Source organism: Musa acuminata, chromosome BXJ1-4 (assembly GCF_036884655.1).
Source record: "Musa acuminata AAA Group cultivar baxijiao chromosome BXJ1-4, Cavendish_Baxijiao_AAA, whole genome shotgun sequence".
Taxonomy (NCBI): domain Eukaryota; kingdom Viridiplantae; phylum Streptophyta; class Magnoliopsida; order Zingiberales; family Musaceae; genus Musa; species Musa acuminata.
This window is the reverse complement of record NC_088330.1, coordinates 1423458-1440119: the sequence shown is the minus strand read 5'-3', so window position 1 is coordinate 1440119 and position 16662 is coordinate 1423458. Positions and strand designations below refer to the sequence as shown.

Genomic DNA, 16662 nt, shown 5'->3' with positions numbered 1-16662 from the left:
CAGTATTCATGAGCTAAGGAGTGATCTCATAAGGCGACCAGCCCTTCTCAACCCTAAGGTACTACGGTTTACTGAGCTCTTGCGCTAAGTCAGAGCTTGACATTGTTGTTCTTGATCAGATGACATTCCTCCATTGGAACATCAAACAGATGATATTGTTGTTCTTGATCAGATAACATTCCTCCTTTGGGATGTCAAACAGGCTAGGACTGATGACTTCTATACCAAAGAGGACAGATTGCTTGAGCTGAGAGCATAGAGAGTTCTTGAGCAGTATCAACATACCCACCTCAGTGCCAAACAGACCAGCACTGATGACTCATACGCTAAAGAAAAAAAACATGAAATAATTCCAATTGCATCCCTCCACATGCAACTCTAGAAACATTACCAATTAATGGTGTCCATCATTCAAAAGCATGGCCCTGGTGTAAACCTAAAAATATCTTAATGTAAATTCAACAAACGGACTGAGACTTTCAAGGAGCAACAAGTTCCATATGATGTGAGCCTCATGCGAGTATTGGTCCCACACCACCAGGATAAAGGTCATAAAATTCATAGTGTGTTGTAACATAAAGATCATCTTCCACAAGCCTGTTAATATGTTATACAGGATTCAGGATGCACAGTGCCATACTAAGGTATGGTGGAAATATGGTGGATGAGATTTGCAAATATTACATAGTCTAGGTGATGACTAAAAAATGACACTATATAAACAGAAATTGCTACATTACTAAAATACATGTGTTTGTCTTTTTTAACACCATGTGTGACCCATGGACTTAATGATCAAAGACATTGGCGACATCCCACTGGTAAGGAGAACCATGGCAAAGATTTAAGAGATTCACAAGGGAAAGGTGCTTACGACCTAGTGTCCCTCAATTTCCCACTAAGAAAATCTCCTTGAACTGCATCCAAAAAAGAAAGACCAGATTCAAGGCTATGTCAACATCGAGTGACTAGGGAAAGTCCCATTTTGCCAACTCAACTGGTGGGAAGACAAAGAAACACATTTTGTCAACAATGACCAGCATTTCAAGCAGGAGGATGAGACTTCCTTCCCATCTAAAATACCAGATCTTCATAAAATCCACAATAATGACATTGTGGGGGATAGTTATATGTCTACCAATAATGGTGGCGAGGGCCAAAAGTCTTGCATACTCAATATGTAAAAACAAAAAGGTGGAATGCAGATGGATGAACAATATTTTACCATGCCATTCTACTAGATGATTATGATGACTAATCATCACCAAATTAGTTTATTGCTAACACTCATAGATGAGAGAGTTTGATCTGATACCGAGTCTGACAAATTCCTCATGGTTGTAACATTTCTACCAATAAAAATTTCATGTATCACAAAAAATTGTTAATAATTTATCTCGTTTTTTTTAATCCAAGGCATCATATGACACAATAATAATATAGTAATGAAGTTCTGTTCTTCAACTGTTATTATGATCATGCAACTCCACCCTAGTACCATATCATCAGTCGCAGGAATGATACATGCCCCATTAATACCAGCATAACAACCACCACCATAATTACACTCGTTGATGCCTCTTGCTAATTTGAAACAACAGTAGCACCCTGTATATCAGAGTCAAATGATATAGGAACAATATTATGCATAAGTTCTTCAAAGTACAATACTGATCTCCAACCAACTTACACAGCAGACCAAGACCCACCTCCGGCATATGAAATTTCTGTGTTCACAAGTTTTTAAATCATATATTTTAATTATATAATGTAGTAACTCCATACATTTTCATAAGCTTTTTCCACGTGTTGTTGACATATGGTTTATGAAACTTATTTTGACACATTATTGAGGTAAAAAACTAGAAAAGTCGCAATAGAGGTTTATTGGGCCTAGAACCGGGACTAAATGATTCAACCAGTATTTGCAGTTGGGGCGGCTTGGTATGGTATGACCAGTATTTACCAGTTCAACTGGCTGTCGAGGCTTGGATGAGGGCAATTTTGGCTGGTTCAAGTCAGGTACAGGTGTCTCTAGCGAAATTAAGGGCATACCCATAGTGGTTCGATTTGGGTCAAATCACCCAATCCGACTCTTGTGGACTGGTAGGGGGTGTTTACAGGCACCCTACTTGCTCTCCTCTTTCACTTTCACTCGTTCTCTTTCTCTAACTCATTCTGAACCTGATTCTCTTGATTTCTTGGGTAAAAGGCTTAATTCTTCTCTAATTGCCTTGAAAAACAATTAGTGAAGGTCAATTGACATTCAAAGAGGGGTCAAATCTCAAGATCCGATCATGATTGTCTTCAAATCGACGTAATCTGAAACCTAATCTTTAATTTAATTTCATGTAATTAGAGCTAACTAGAATCTTTTCCTTCCACCTAGACCCAATTAACAGGTAATTAAGGACAATTAGGGCATTATTTTAATGAAATTCTCAATGGAATAAGATTTTATTCTTCCATTTCGATGTAACTAAAGTTTAATTACAGCAAATTAGGGTTTTTTTCTCCAATACAGATCGACTTAAGGGCAAATTAGGTGCAATTTAGGATTAACTGCAGCATGTTTATTCTTGGTTTATTATGAAATTTTACGTGGATTAAGGGTTCATTATTCCATTTACATGTAATTAAATGTTAATCAGACTTAATTTAGGGCTAATTACAAAAAGGAAGAAATTAGGCTAAAATATGGTTTTTCAGATTTTCAAGAATAATTTATTGTTTTTCCAGAAATATGATATGTACCGGTTTATCAACACCTGCTACACCGGCTTGGATGGGCACTTTAACGATGGCATTGGTATCTAAGACGGCGGACCTTACATTCAACCTACAACTGGTGACAACATGGACTTTCTTCAACACGAGGGAGTTGGAATTGTAACCAAAATCATTGTCCTCTCCCAATGACATGGGCACAAAATTTCGGTATGATGGCAAGAGCCACCGTATTGCTCAAAGATGCTCGATAAGTCATTATTGTAGTTAAAAATGAATTTTGTGATTTATTCATTTTAAATAGATAGTTCCTTCTATTGTTTTAAAAGCTTTAACTTGAACACACTATAGGAAAAGACCAACATATGTTCAACACCTCTAAGTAATGAAAATTTTCATATTTGATAATAACATCAAAAGTACATAAGATATTGTGAATCCAACAAAAGTTCATTGCGTCAAGTACACTGTTAAAATCCAACAAAAACTAGTGTGAATCATATCTTACCCATCCAGAACTAAAATCAAGTGATGCACCAGAGATGAAACATGACCGCTGACCTGAATCAAGGAAATGTAAAAAGGATGAGTACCTTGATATCACTTAAAAACCATAACAGAAGTGCTTTTCCAAATCCTTCTAGACATTTTAGAACATATCAAGTTTGCCCATTGTAAGACCAACTAACCTGCACCCGAGGAATGAGCTTGGTCACAGTGTTTATGGCACGACGTCTTACATCAACAGAAGCCTCAACTTTAAACAAGCGAATAAGGGAAGGAAGAAGTAAGTGCATGCGTTCATCCAAAGTTCCTGAAAATATCAACAGAAACATATGAACTAGGCCTGAGTACTACTAGAGTAGAAAATAGAAACAAACAAGAAAAGTCGGTTCATTGCACAAACCACCAAATACTTCAACAGTATGCAAAATATCAGTGACATAGCTGAAGTCATTGCAGCGTTCAGCATCGTTCAGGACTTGTATACAACACGGAAGAATTATCGACAGATATGTTCTGAATTCATCATTTAATGCCAAGCAAAGCTGCTCCACAAGATGTAAAACCTGGAGGAGGAAAAGGTAACTCAAGAATTTGCTATATTTATATAAAATTGTAGAAAACAAAAAACTTCTTAGTGATCATTATATTTATAATGTACATGTTGTGGTACAAACACAAACGAAATGTTCTCGAGATCAAATACTCGATGAATTGATACAGTTTTGCCATTGGTCCACCTCATTGAATCTATGGAGGCTTTGCTGAGGCAAGGTGCAAAAGTCATTCCCCAGTGCCCTTCATGCCTAGACATGCCTTTGAATGAAATAAACACAAGAACTTTACATATGGCCTCTACAGTTTGTTGGATAGAGAGAGAGATGTAAGGACAGTCCGCTTTTAAATGGAAGTATAAAAATGGTGTAGTAAATTGGTCGAATTGCCCATTGTTTGCTTTGGGCCAAACATAAGTATGACCAAAATCTCACGTAGGACCAGGCAAACATCTGCTTGGTACTCTAAGCCATGAATCCTGTCAAAAGTATTGCAGTTGTCACTATTCAAATGAAAACTATGAACACTCACAAACAGAAGTGTAATAGCAGTATTGATGTGGAAACTAGATCTTACAGAAAACCAGCAATAACATTTTTAAATAACTGATGGCCCCAAGAGTAACCACTAGTGAAGTGCCCTGATGTGTGTTCAACAAAAATGGTACGAAAATGTGGAGTTCAATGAAAATGGTAAATGTGGAGCAACCTTAGCAGTTATGTGTTAATAGTATTCTGCTGGGTAAGACAAACGTTGGTTATTCCAGACAAATTTAAAAATTGGTACCACTACTTATTACACCAAAATGTGGTGCATTTTAGTACACCAATAAGAAAAATACTTTCTCTCTTTATATGTTGGTATGAAGAATACACCAGCATACCAATACAGTATCTGACAAATATACGACCATTAAAGTATGGTATATATATGTATACACCGCAATACTTGACAGCATGATTCCAAGTAGAACAAAAAGAACTTTTAACAGTCAAACAACAGCATTCTATAGCAAACCACTATTCAAGGTCGCAGATACAGTTGAACATTTAAAAAGTATGCAAATGATGCTTAAAATCAAAGAAAATAAAATTAATCAAAAAATAGGTTGCAAAGATGTTATTCTTACTGGTGAACCTTGCACAGGTCGGTTGGATCCAGGTAAAGCAAAGGAAGAAGCCCATAGTTCGGAAATGAGGGAGAACAACTCTGGTAAGTACTTGCGTATGTGCTGCATTGATTTTGGCAACCGCATCAGCTCTGGAAAATCAGAAATAACATGTGTAGGATAAAAATCATAACCAGATTATTTCCACACCTGGCGTACAATAGATACCAATGTTCCAAGCTTCCAAGTAATAAATTCTTTCAATCCACAATCTTCACATGTGCGAATGGCATGGAAAAGATCAGGAAGAACCTACAGATACAAGATTAACTAATCAAGAAACTAGTAAAGAAACTTAAAGCACAGTAAAAATAATTTGGTGGAACATTAGTGTGGGAAAATCTCACGTTAACTTTTTGGTACTAGAAATTTTAATTGATATCCAGGAATTTTCAGAGCAACAAGCTTTTATTGACCAAACAATAAATTTCCAAGTTCACAGTAAAACTAACAAAAGTAGTTTGAATAACACCAAATATGGAAAAAAAACATCACACTGATTTTTATGACTTCTCATGGATCCTTCAGAGAAGCATAAAAAACCACAAAAAAAAACCTAGGATCAGGGTTTAGGGTCAATATTGCCTTAGTATCATAATACCAGAAAAATGTTGCAATCATTGGAGAAAACAATGAGGTCAGCAAGAGTCAAACAATTTGCAAATTTTCAATATTGTCTTACATCTGCTACTGGATCTAATCTCTATTTCAAGAAGCCCATATAATCCAGTTTCAAGAAAAGCTATGTTGGATTAGGTAGACATTAGAACTGAATATGGATACATTTCCAACTAACCAATACACCAAGGAGACAATTTGAACAACACATAGGAGAAGAATGACTAAATACTATGACGGTTTTGTTGTTATGTTGTGAGAATTTAAATGCCAAAATGTATGCCCATAAGAAGCTGCAGACTCATAGTTAGAATCAGATGATGGTCCTTTCCTTGCTAACCATAGAGGTATAACAAAGAAGATAAGAAGATCTACCTATATAGTCAAGGTTTTAAAGATAGGCTGCAGTGAATATGGTCCAGCTTTTACAAGTCCAACAATTGACCACTATGTGAACCGGCAAATTTCACCCATTCTGACCCCACCAAGAGTAAGTTGACCAGTATCCAGCCGTAATTGGCATAGTACCACTACCAGTCCGATCTGTAAGGGCATCAATTGATATCAATACCAGACCGAGATTTTAGTCCATGAATATTGTTAAATCTTTGGATACTGGTATGGTATAATAGAAGAACCTAATAAGCATCAGATCGCAGACACAAACATATGCTCAACACAATTTACAGGCATAAGAATTCTACAAGAGGCAAGAGACCGTGTGACACAAATGCAAAGTCTATAGCAATGTCTGCACATATGGTGCCTCGACCACCAACCACGAGGTCTAAGACTCCGAGGTTCGTAGAGATAGTGGCAACATCAACAAGAGTGCCTCAACCGATGATGATGCTGATGGTGGCCAATCGATTATTCCGTCTACTCATTCTTAAGATGGGGCATGGATGGGGGAGCAACATTTTACGATATAGAATAAGTGTTCCTACTATTGTTTATGTTATTTTTTGTTTAATTAGCAGTTGAGCCATTTTATAGTTTTACCAAGGTCTTCCATTTCGAATAATACTGGCCATATCGGACGGTACGTATCGGTCCGCCAGCAGACCGGTACACATATATATATAAAAAGGCGATGTCGGCCCGCATGGGGAGAAGAGAGGTGATGTTGCAGATTTTTTTTTTTTAACTCTCTCTCACACACACACACACAATGTCGGCCCGCATGGGGAGAAGTGAGGTGATGTTGCAGATTTTCAAGAAACAAAGGACAAGCCTCAACATCTCGCAAAAGAGAACAACTTACAACCAATTCAGCAAACACTCAGTGTGCAAAGAGAGAAAAGAGAGGAAGGAAAAATAAAGACTTTAGAAGGCAAAAGAGCAATCACAAGGACGCAAACAGTCGCTCAACCGGGTGTCGGGGATGTAAGACAAGTCCACGTAGGCTTTATGAAGTGTATCCAAATAACGCCCAACACTACCCTAAAGCCCCATCCAACCCTGTGCCACCTAGGTGGTTCTAGGGTGCTAAGATGGCTGACGTTTCATATCGCACCGTAGCTAGTTTTAAACAAGTCATGGCATGTGCAAACAAGTCATGGTAGTTTTAAATAGTGATCGCTAGTATAGCGAGCGATCACTGTGCAGTTTCGCAAACTGCTTCTGCTTATAGTAACTAAGCAAAAACCAAAAAAGCAAGGTAAAACACACTACCAAAAACAACTGTACAAGCAAACATAAATGACAAATAGTCCGTTGACGAAGGTGTTGCAGGCACGTGATAACCATCCATGACAAAACAGGAACTTTTTTTTTCAATTACTTCAAGAGAAGGTAAATCTAGTCAAGATTGCATCGCATCAGATTATTTCTCTCTACTTCCTTTTACTATATATGCTTTCATTTTCTGCGGTGCCATTAACATGCGGAAGGCATTGCCAAGCCTTGGAAAGGCATGAGACGCACTTTCCATTATAGTGACCAATCACCAAGTGAGGATGCTGCCAAAACATAGTTCCTCGCCCAAAAGAATAGTTTATGTCACAATATAAACATGAAGGAAACATGGATGGTCTAGCATGAGTATATAAAGAATCCCATAATGTTTTACATGTTATAAAGGCCGCCCCCCCTCGAATTCATTTTCCTTACCTCCAAACTGAGGTACTTTGGTCTTCCAAGCCTGCCTTTTTGACACTTCATTATGAAATAATTTCAATATATCCTGTCTAATGTTGCTAAGTGTACCATTTTTTTTTCTGAGTCCAAAACTGTGTCAGACTTGTATTACCAAATAGAAGATTCAAAGTTTTACATTCTTCATAATTTTACTACAGTATCAATCCCAAGTTCTGATCAAAATCCTGTGACAATGCTTGATGAATCTTAGTAGCCAAGAAGGATCTACCAATGTACAATTATTACTTATTGGTTAATGTTGAACAGACATCAACTCAAGGATCTAGATTGACGTGCTAATGAAAGAAAATCCGTCTACAATAAATTATTCGTCCTTGAATAGGACAGAAAAGGGCCCAACCCCATTTCCTAAAGTAACAAGATTCCATATATTGAGACTCCTCAAATCAGAACACAATTGTTTAATTCGCTACAATTAAGATGAAAGGTAATGCATATCATGCAATAAAAGAAACTAAACTTGAAGTGACAGTTTACAAAAAGGAATGACTCACACATAAAGGGTATAAAGGCAAATCGATTATCTTACCTTTGGTAAGTACGGAACACAGCCAAGGCCCATCGACTAGTTTCAGAAGTTAAAGAAACAAGATAAGATTATGATGTACATTGAAACAAAAACTGAAGAAAATAGAAAGATATGGAGTTCAGAAATCATACCTTGAAAATGAACAGAATAGAACCCACCACCTTTTGGTGATAACTTGAGAGAGAGGGATCTCGAAGGATTCTCATAAGAGAGCTAATAGCAATCTACATAGGAGAATCAACTTTAACTAGTAAAAGGGAATAGACAAGACAAACGCACAATATAAACTTTACCTGCGAATAATAATCCTCTGGTGTGACAAAAGTTGGCCAAATTTCTGTAGGTAACTCTTCCATAGAGACGATATGTTGACCAGCCTCGCTTGCTGCACGATTAACTTCACCATGGGATCCAGGTAAACGGTGCTGATTACACTTATGTATATGAGGATCTAAAGCACCCATAATTCCTAAAACCTGAGAAGAAAAAGAAGCATAATTGTCAACTTAGAAACAGAAACTACATTAACATTAACATGAATACGGAGCACACACCTTCAGTACTTCTCGTCTAGTTGACCATGCCAATTCGCCATTTAATAATTTCAAGAGTAAACCAAGCAACTGGGGATACTCATTGTATGGAGAAATAACATATCTAGAATGCAGGACAATGGTTATTTATTTCAGAAATATCCAAAATAAGACTAGCAAATCCAAGCCAAGCATACAAAGGAAAAAGGCTCAAAAAATTGATATGCAGTAGATGACCAAACAGTAATTTTTATCATTATACTGCAAAGAACTTGCTAAAACACAACTCCATCCACATTAATATTAAAAAAAGGAGCAGTTCCATCAACTAACAACTGATGATAGACCTAGATTCGACCTGGAAGGACAAGTTCAAAAGAAGAAAAGCAAAAAAAAGACAAAAGATGAACATAGTGGGAAAAAAGGGCACCAACATGGTTCAACTACTAGAGCTTGGGAAACAATATATAAATATGGATTTCTGACAAGACCAACCTACCCACTAATAGAAGATAGAATCATCTTATCTACAAGTGAATCAGATGAGACTACAAACTTTTACTTTCCTTTACGTTCGAGACTTTTTGGATGTGGTAAATAATGTTTTTAAATCTAAATTCAACAGATCACATTTGTAATATTTTTTATGTGTTACACTGTCATGTTATTCATATGTAAACAAAATGATCATACTAATATACATATTGCACTACTGAGGAGATCAAACTAGACTAATGGATATACAATGCGTCAACTGACCCTCCATAAGAATTTCATTTACCTTCATACAGCATAGCATTAATCAAGAAAATTATTCCATAGAGAGATACTGCAATAATAAGAATGAGCACTGCACGAAGTTCATTATAGATAGAGGAAAGACTACAAGATGATGAGCCAAGAAAAATATCCTAAAAGAAGCAAGATAGTACTAAATGTAAAAAACAAAGATAGATGGGGAAGAGAACAGAGAATACAACATGTATAATCAAAATACAAAATCAATAACTCCATAAAACCTTACAAAAGAAGGCTATGAAATAATCCAAGTGCGAATTATCATTGACTTGAAACTTTTGCTATGTTATGTAAACCAAACTTGGAACTTCTCAAGAAGTTAGAAGATCATAATAACAGTAGTATAAACGTCTAGTCATTACCAAACTGTAAAAGAAATAAGAAACATAAGTTGGACCAAAGAGAATAAACTTCTGGGGGGGCACAGGCGGGCAAAGGGTAAGTGGCGAAGGTAGGATTCGAACCCACAAGTGAACGATTAATAAACTTGTTTTACCTCTATCAACAATACACTGAACAATTTAACTAAAAATTTGTACAACAGCACCTAACTGAAGTCGAAGTGTATCTCTTTCAGACAAAAATATAGAACTTTACTTGCAAAAGAATGACCATAATAAGTGGATATGGTAAACAAAATTAACACTGGAAAACAAGAATTTAGTATAAACTACAGCTGCTAACAGAGTAAAAAATCATCAGGATTTAGTGAAATAAACATGATCATATTCAACTTTTATAATTGACCATAAAAGCTAAGAAATCTAAATCAGAAGGAATAGAATAAGCAAGAATATTATGCTAACATAGATTAATAAAAATTGATGATGTAAATATCTCAGACATTCATAGTCAAAATTTGAAAAGTCAAGTTATTATCTTTTGCAAGCAAACTAGTCCTTAACTATCATAACTAAGCATTCCTAGGTAAATGTCATAACCTGCTCTTTTACAAGTACTTATATGAATAATGGCCTCTATTACATAATGAATTTGTAATAGGATCCTCCCCCCCAATTTGGAGAAGGCGTCCTCTGCATTGAGCAAGCCCTTAAGGCATCCTAAGTTTTCACTTGGCTAGATATGCAATGTATGATTCATGTCAAAATGGAACCAATTCCTCAAATATTCTGATTCCCCTCTATAATCACACATATTCTTAACTGTTCAAAATGATTTTTCAGATGATGCAAAATTAGATTCATGTCAAACACCTGAATGGATCCATTTCCTCTGATATTTTGATTCCCCTCTGTAACCTCATGTATCCTCAACTGTTCAACAATGGTCTCTCAAATTCTCTTAAGAAGACCTCATTACGGACCAATTCAATGACCACCCTCAGAGACCCAGTTAGTTCACTTATTCCACCCAAAGAGTATGATTCCTTATTGTGGAGTTGGAGCTCATCCACCTCCTGCTCCATCAAGTCTTTGGTGGATGACTGCCCATACTCAAAATACATATGGAACAGCATTTGGTTTCCAATCCTAAGTGCAATAAGTGGTCAGCTATCAGAAACAGGGTATATTCAAGACACTATTTCTTCTCTCAAAAGGTTGGATCCAAGATGGATCCTGCCCATCACAGTGCACTTCATCTAGGGTATTGATCTATACTCTTCTATTCCTACACTGCCTTGGAGATATGGAAGTTCTTAAGTTCAACTCTCAACCCCATTAGGACCTTTCCTGTCTCAATCTCATCTTTATGAAACATGTGGAATGCTTCTTTTCCTCACCAAATAGAGAACATTTCAGGGCATGATTGCACCTTTTTTTATTTCTTGAATAAACATTTTGAAAGAAACAGCCTCCTTTTCTTTCTTGGTCTTGCCTGAGAATCCAATAGCATATTCATTTATACACTTGCCAGAATGAAACATTTTGGGAAATGCCTCCAATCTCCTCCATGCCAGATTTTGATACACCATGTCCTTTCTCTTACAATATCTTATGTAGTAGAAGCAACTCATTTAGCAATCTTACTTGCTTTTCATGTAACTTCTTTTTTATTTTCTTGCTCCCTAGTTTCTCTACTTCTGTAAATTTTTTTAAATGAAATAAGTCTACAGCATTGATGCAATTACAGTAAATGGTTACCTAAAAAAATCTGCCACTAAAGTGAGCATGGACCATCTGGACATAAGAACCTATAAAAGATACTACCAGCTCAACATGATGAATTCTGAAACAGATATATGATCAGTCAATACAGCCTTATGTACCGATATAACATGAATTTTCCAAGTTCCACCAGTATCAACCCAACCATACTTGTCATTTACACAAGATGAGGAAAACCATATGCTAACAACTATTTGTTTTCTAAAAGGTCTTCTGACAAGGATTTTATAACCCTCAGTATTCTGTACAATGCAAAGATGAGTTCACATCCTTTTCTTTTTTTATTTTTTCATTCATCATTTTTATCGCATCAAGAGTTTGCAGATTATTCCTTATGTACATTTTCCCTTATCAGCTCTTGCTGAATTCTATATCTAAACATCAACTTAATAACAGAATTTGGCCCATTTCCCAGCCAATCCTTCCTTTAATTTCATTTTGCTCTTCAAACACCTCTTTATTCTTCACTCATTATTCTTCATCCTCTTCGCTTTTCCATACACCTCTTTCATTCTTCTTACCTCTTCTTCAGCTCTCTAGTTTCATTATCTCCTATTTGATTTCCTTAATTCCTTCTATTTCCTAATAGTCTCTTTTTTTTTCCCATTTGTACAATGAGCTAGTAATATCCATTAGTCAACTACTGCATCAGCTATAAAACCCATTGGGATATTATAGTGAATTTGTAATCAATACAATAGATACCTGGCAACTGAAATACTCAGGGCCCTGGAACGCTGCCCCATATATCACTTTGTTCGTAGTGAATAGATGGTAGGATTAGTTGACATCAGGCCAGAAAGCTCTAAAAATATGACATTTTTGCATTTCTAATCATTTTGTTGCTTTGAACTATTAATCAATAAAGTTTCAACTTTCAAGTAGGGTTGTCATAAAATTGATTGATAATATTTCTACCTCTATGTCAGTTGGATTGAATAATATATCATACTGGATACTCATCTTGGTGATGTGCAAAAAGGCAGTCCACAAATCTATGTACAAAAGTAAAATGGATAGGAATGCAGAATTCAAAACCTATAAACAGGCACAAAAAGGAAATTACACAACCAAAGAAAAAAACAAAAAATATGCTTCCGAAATTCATTTGGTCAGAGGGTATATAAAAAAATAACAAAACATGAGGAAGAACATAAAAGAATCAAAGCAACATGACCGAAGATAATGATCAAAACCCTTAAACTGAAAAACAGCACTGCAAGCAACATACCCTGTGCTTTGTACAACTTGACCCAGAGTTGCAACAGCTACTTCCCGTTTATTGGCAGAAGCTCCATCCAAGAGGGCTTCAACAATAAGAGGCATTAACTCAGGAAGATATTGCCTCATTGTGAAGCCGCCCTATTACAGAATCAGCAAAATACAAGATAAGTGGATATTTAGAATTATAATGCACATAGGACCAAATTTGCACCATGCAGAAGACTATGGTACACTAAGCAAAAGAAGATTTCAAGAGCAAGATAAATATAAAATAGGGAAGATAGACAGAAGATACAAATGATGTACACAAATTGGTTAAGCACATCATTAATAATAAACAGGGGGCTCTGTTCAAAAGAAACTGACAATTGAAAAAATAAATTATGAAAAAACAGAGATAGGGTTCAGAATCAAGCGCATACAGTAAAACATGTTACAAGGCAACATAAGTTTTTAACCTTTGGACAGACTTAATAATCTTTGCTGTATCACAGAGCAAAAGTCTGTCAAATTTTATTTGCTTCACAATGTTAAACATTTCAATAAGTTAATAGGATTTCTTAACAACCTTAAATTAATAAATGAATCTTTTTTTATTGTTCAACATCTTTTTTCCAGAGAGTTGTTGCCCTTTATCTTCACAGAAAAGTTATCGAGGATAAAAGTATAATAAAAGAATAATACCAATACACTAGAAGTGTGATACTGACAAGTAGCAGACCATATGGACTGTCGGACCAGTGATAGTACTCTGACCTTTTATCATCAGGAAACATTCTCCGTAGCTAAGCAGTGTGATGTAGTATCATCTTCCATCACTGATAAGCAATTACAATGGTAAAATCCTATATGTTTGTCTACTTAATAAATAGAAACAAAGATCCTGACTAGTTAAAGAAAAAGGCAAGCAGTACCTACTACTTATACTTGATGTCATATCTTTTACAGTTACGAATATAGATCACAAATGTTATAACCATACAAGCAATCTAGAAGATTGAAACTGCTTCACAAGATGGAAAACGACCAGGAGACAAGGCATAACATGATCCAAAAAGGAAAGTATGACTAACCACTTTGGCAAGCTCTCCAACAGTTGCAAGCACACCAATAACAACACCACTACTAGCATTACTTCCTGTGCCTTCACTAAGCCTTGCTACCAGTGTCTGAAAAATAAAGCAGAAAATTAAAACTGACTAGTTAAGCAACGACCTCATTCTTTCATTAAGGAGGCTGTTCTTGAGATTATATTTAGAGCAATGTGCACAACTCCTCATCAACCCAAGGAAAAAGACTAACACCAACCTTATGAATTGGAGCAATATATGGAAGTATCAACCGTTCACAGCTTCGAATCAAACAACCCAATAGTCTGGCACTATCTTCTTTGTTCTTGCTATCCATGCTACAAGAAATAGAAACTAACATAGAATGGATATTGGCCAAATCTACCTGGTAGTAGCAATTTCCAACAATTTGTCCTACCTTTGATCAAGATATGTCAATAATTGTATGAGACGGCGGCGAAGTGCTGGTAGAACATAGGCAGGATTCTTTTCAGATAATCTACCAGCCAATGAAATTGCCAACTCACGGACATCAAAGTCCTAAAAGTTCAAAAGCAACAAACAAATCAGCCACTAAGCATAAAGAACTTGACTGCAATAGGAACAAACACAGACAACTTCAAAAGAAGTGAGGTCATTACATGGAAGATTATATATAAATTAAAAGCTTACTGTTCTTTCAAAAGTAACAATATCAAAGTACTGAACTCTATGAAAGGATCTTTGACACTAAAACAGTCTAAAAAATTGAAAAGGGAAATAAGAAACAGAAAACTTTATTCATGATGATATTCTGATGAGTAATCAGGAATTAGCAGACAAAATGAAATGTGCATTTTAGTTTAATGATGAAAAAGTCACGTCGCGGCAAGGTTCATAAAACCAGTCGCACCAGTATATACCGATCAGTATTTACAGATCCAATCTGGTTCCATCACACTGACCAGGCAAATTAACCTGGTCTGATTGAGAAAGGAGATATTTTACTTTTTTATTATCTTTTAGTCTAGAGAGCAGAAAAGAGATGTTGACAGGTATCAGCAGCTGACAGTAGGTCATTGATTATCAACAAATGGTAAAAAAAATAGAAATACAAAATTATGGGAATTTCACCGAGAGACGTTTACATTGAGAGAATGATTTTGCCACTGCAAGCTCCACCTCCCTTACTCCACAACAACCTTTGTGTTGCCACTCATTCTCACCCGCTTCCTCATTCTCCTTCCCCTCTTCTCTCCCTCTCTGGTCCATGTTGACAGGTATACCCCATGTCATTATTCAACCAGCTACGTGTCTCAGATCAAAACTTGAAACTTTGTTTCTAGAGCAACATAACTATTATATATCCACCAATCAATCTTGCATCGGCTCCAAGAATTCTATTGCTAAAAATTGCATTGTTAAAGATGGGAGGCTATTAAAAGACAATGCAAACTGTAACAAATATTTGATTGCAAATTCTGCCCTGTTGGTTTATTCCATGAAACATAATTTCATATGCAATGCATTGAAACTTTCAATGGAATATCACTTCCAAACAAGTTGAAGAGTACATTTTGATCAACAGTAATTGGCTTATAATATACACATATATGATTGCTAAAAGCCTAAAAGCATATCCTAATTGGTTAAAACCATCAAGAATATCCAGTTCGATATATTTTGGACCTACTGAAAAATGGTTTTTCAAAAAATTAATGAATTTTATTTTAATTCTTTGGCTGCATTTGTTTCCAATTGTTTGAAATGAGTACAAACCACAAATTGTCGTCAAACGTAGATACCTATGTTATTAATTTTATGTTTTGTCTATACAATCTTATCTTTAGTCATAAGATGATTCCTTATTGTTAATCTTCTACGCTTTTCTCATCTCCCCACAACAACAAGGAGAAGATTATGAATTTTATACAAATTTTGACACTACATGTTGAGGTAGATCAAAACTTCGAAGGCCAATTATACAAACAGTGAGTATAAAGTATCAACCATACCCAAGATGTATATATAATATTTTGGTCTAGTTTGCTTTAATATATATAATGAAATGATCTGATTTTGTTTGAATGTCCAAACTGCATGTTGCTAGTTTGGACTGTAATTTCCATAATCTAGATCAAACTGGACCATGGACAACCATAAAATCATTTTTCCCTCATTGCATAATAAATGCTCACTAAAATGTAAAAGCAAGATAGGTGAGTGTCTTCAAAATAGATCATAACTCATAAGCAATAAGAAAGGATATGAAGGCCCTTCAGGATCTCACAAAGCTAATATAGCACAATCAGATAATGATTCTTGCCGCTAACCCAGATAGTTCATTAAAAACAGTTTATAGTGCTTGCCATTGAACAAGGACAAGTATGATGCCTTCGTCCAGTTTGGCTATGCTAGTTCTAAAACCAAGAAAAATACATCTAAACTTCTTCACAATTCAGCCTCCTTGTACATGCTAAAGTAATTGCATTTCATTCTTACCCAGCTATCAGCATTATCCTGCCAATACAAAATTTCTGAACTCCAAACCAAATCAATATGTTTCAGTTAATTTGATTAATTTCTTTGAATTCAGACCTTCATTCCTTTGGTTTAAAAAAATAAGAATTAAGGTTTTTGGTTTGCAGTTCAATCTAGAAACCGATAAAGT

At 35.7% G+C, this 16662-nt stretch overlaps 1 protein-coding gene across 1 annotated transcript in view; it reads right to left on the bottom strand.

Moving 5' to 3' along the window:
* Positions 1-16662, bottom strand: part of LOC103980358 (serine/threonine-protein kinase TOR) — a 60291-nt gene that overhangs the window by 30238 nt on the left and 13391 nt on the right. Inside the window, exons 12-24 of the mRNA XM_065155177.1 lie at positions 14431-14552; positions 14251-14350; positions 14016-14111; positions 12950-13080; positions 8816-8918; positions 8555-8737; positions 8393-8485; positions 8262-8297; positions 5105-5206; positions 4916-5017; positions 3635-3797; positions 3417-3541; positions 3236-3288 (exon numbers count right to left, since the gene is read on the bottom strand). Of these exons, the coding sequence (XP_065011249.1) occupies positions 3236-3288; positions 3417-3541; positions 3635-3797; positions 4916-5017; positions 5105-5206; positions 8262-8297; positions 8393-8485; positions 8555-8737; positions 8816-8918; positions 12950-13080; positions 14016-14111; positions 14251-14350; positions 14431-14552 (1409 nt within the window). The remainder of the gene's footprint in view (positions 1-3235; positions 3289-3416; positions 3542-3634; positions 3798-4915; positions 5018-5104; positions 5207-8261; positions 8298-8392; positions 8486-8554; positions 8738-8815; positions 8919-12949; positions 13081-14015; positions 14112-14250; positions 14351-14430; positions 14553-16662) is intronic.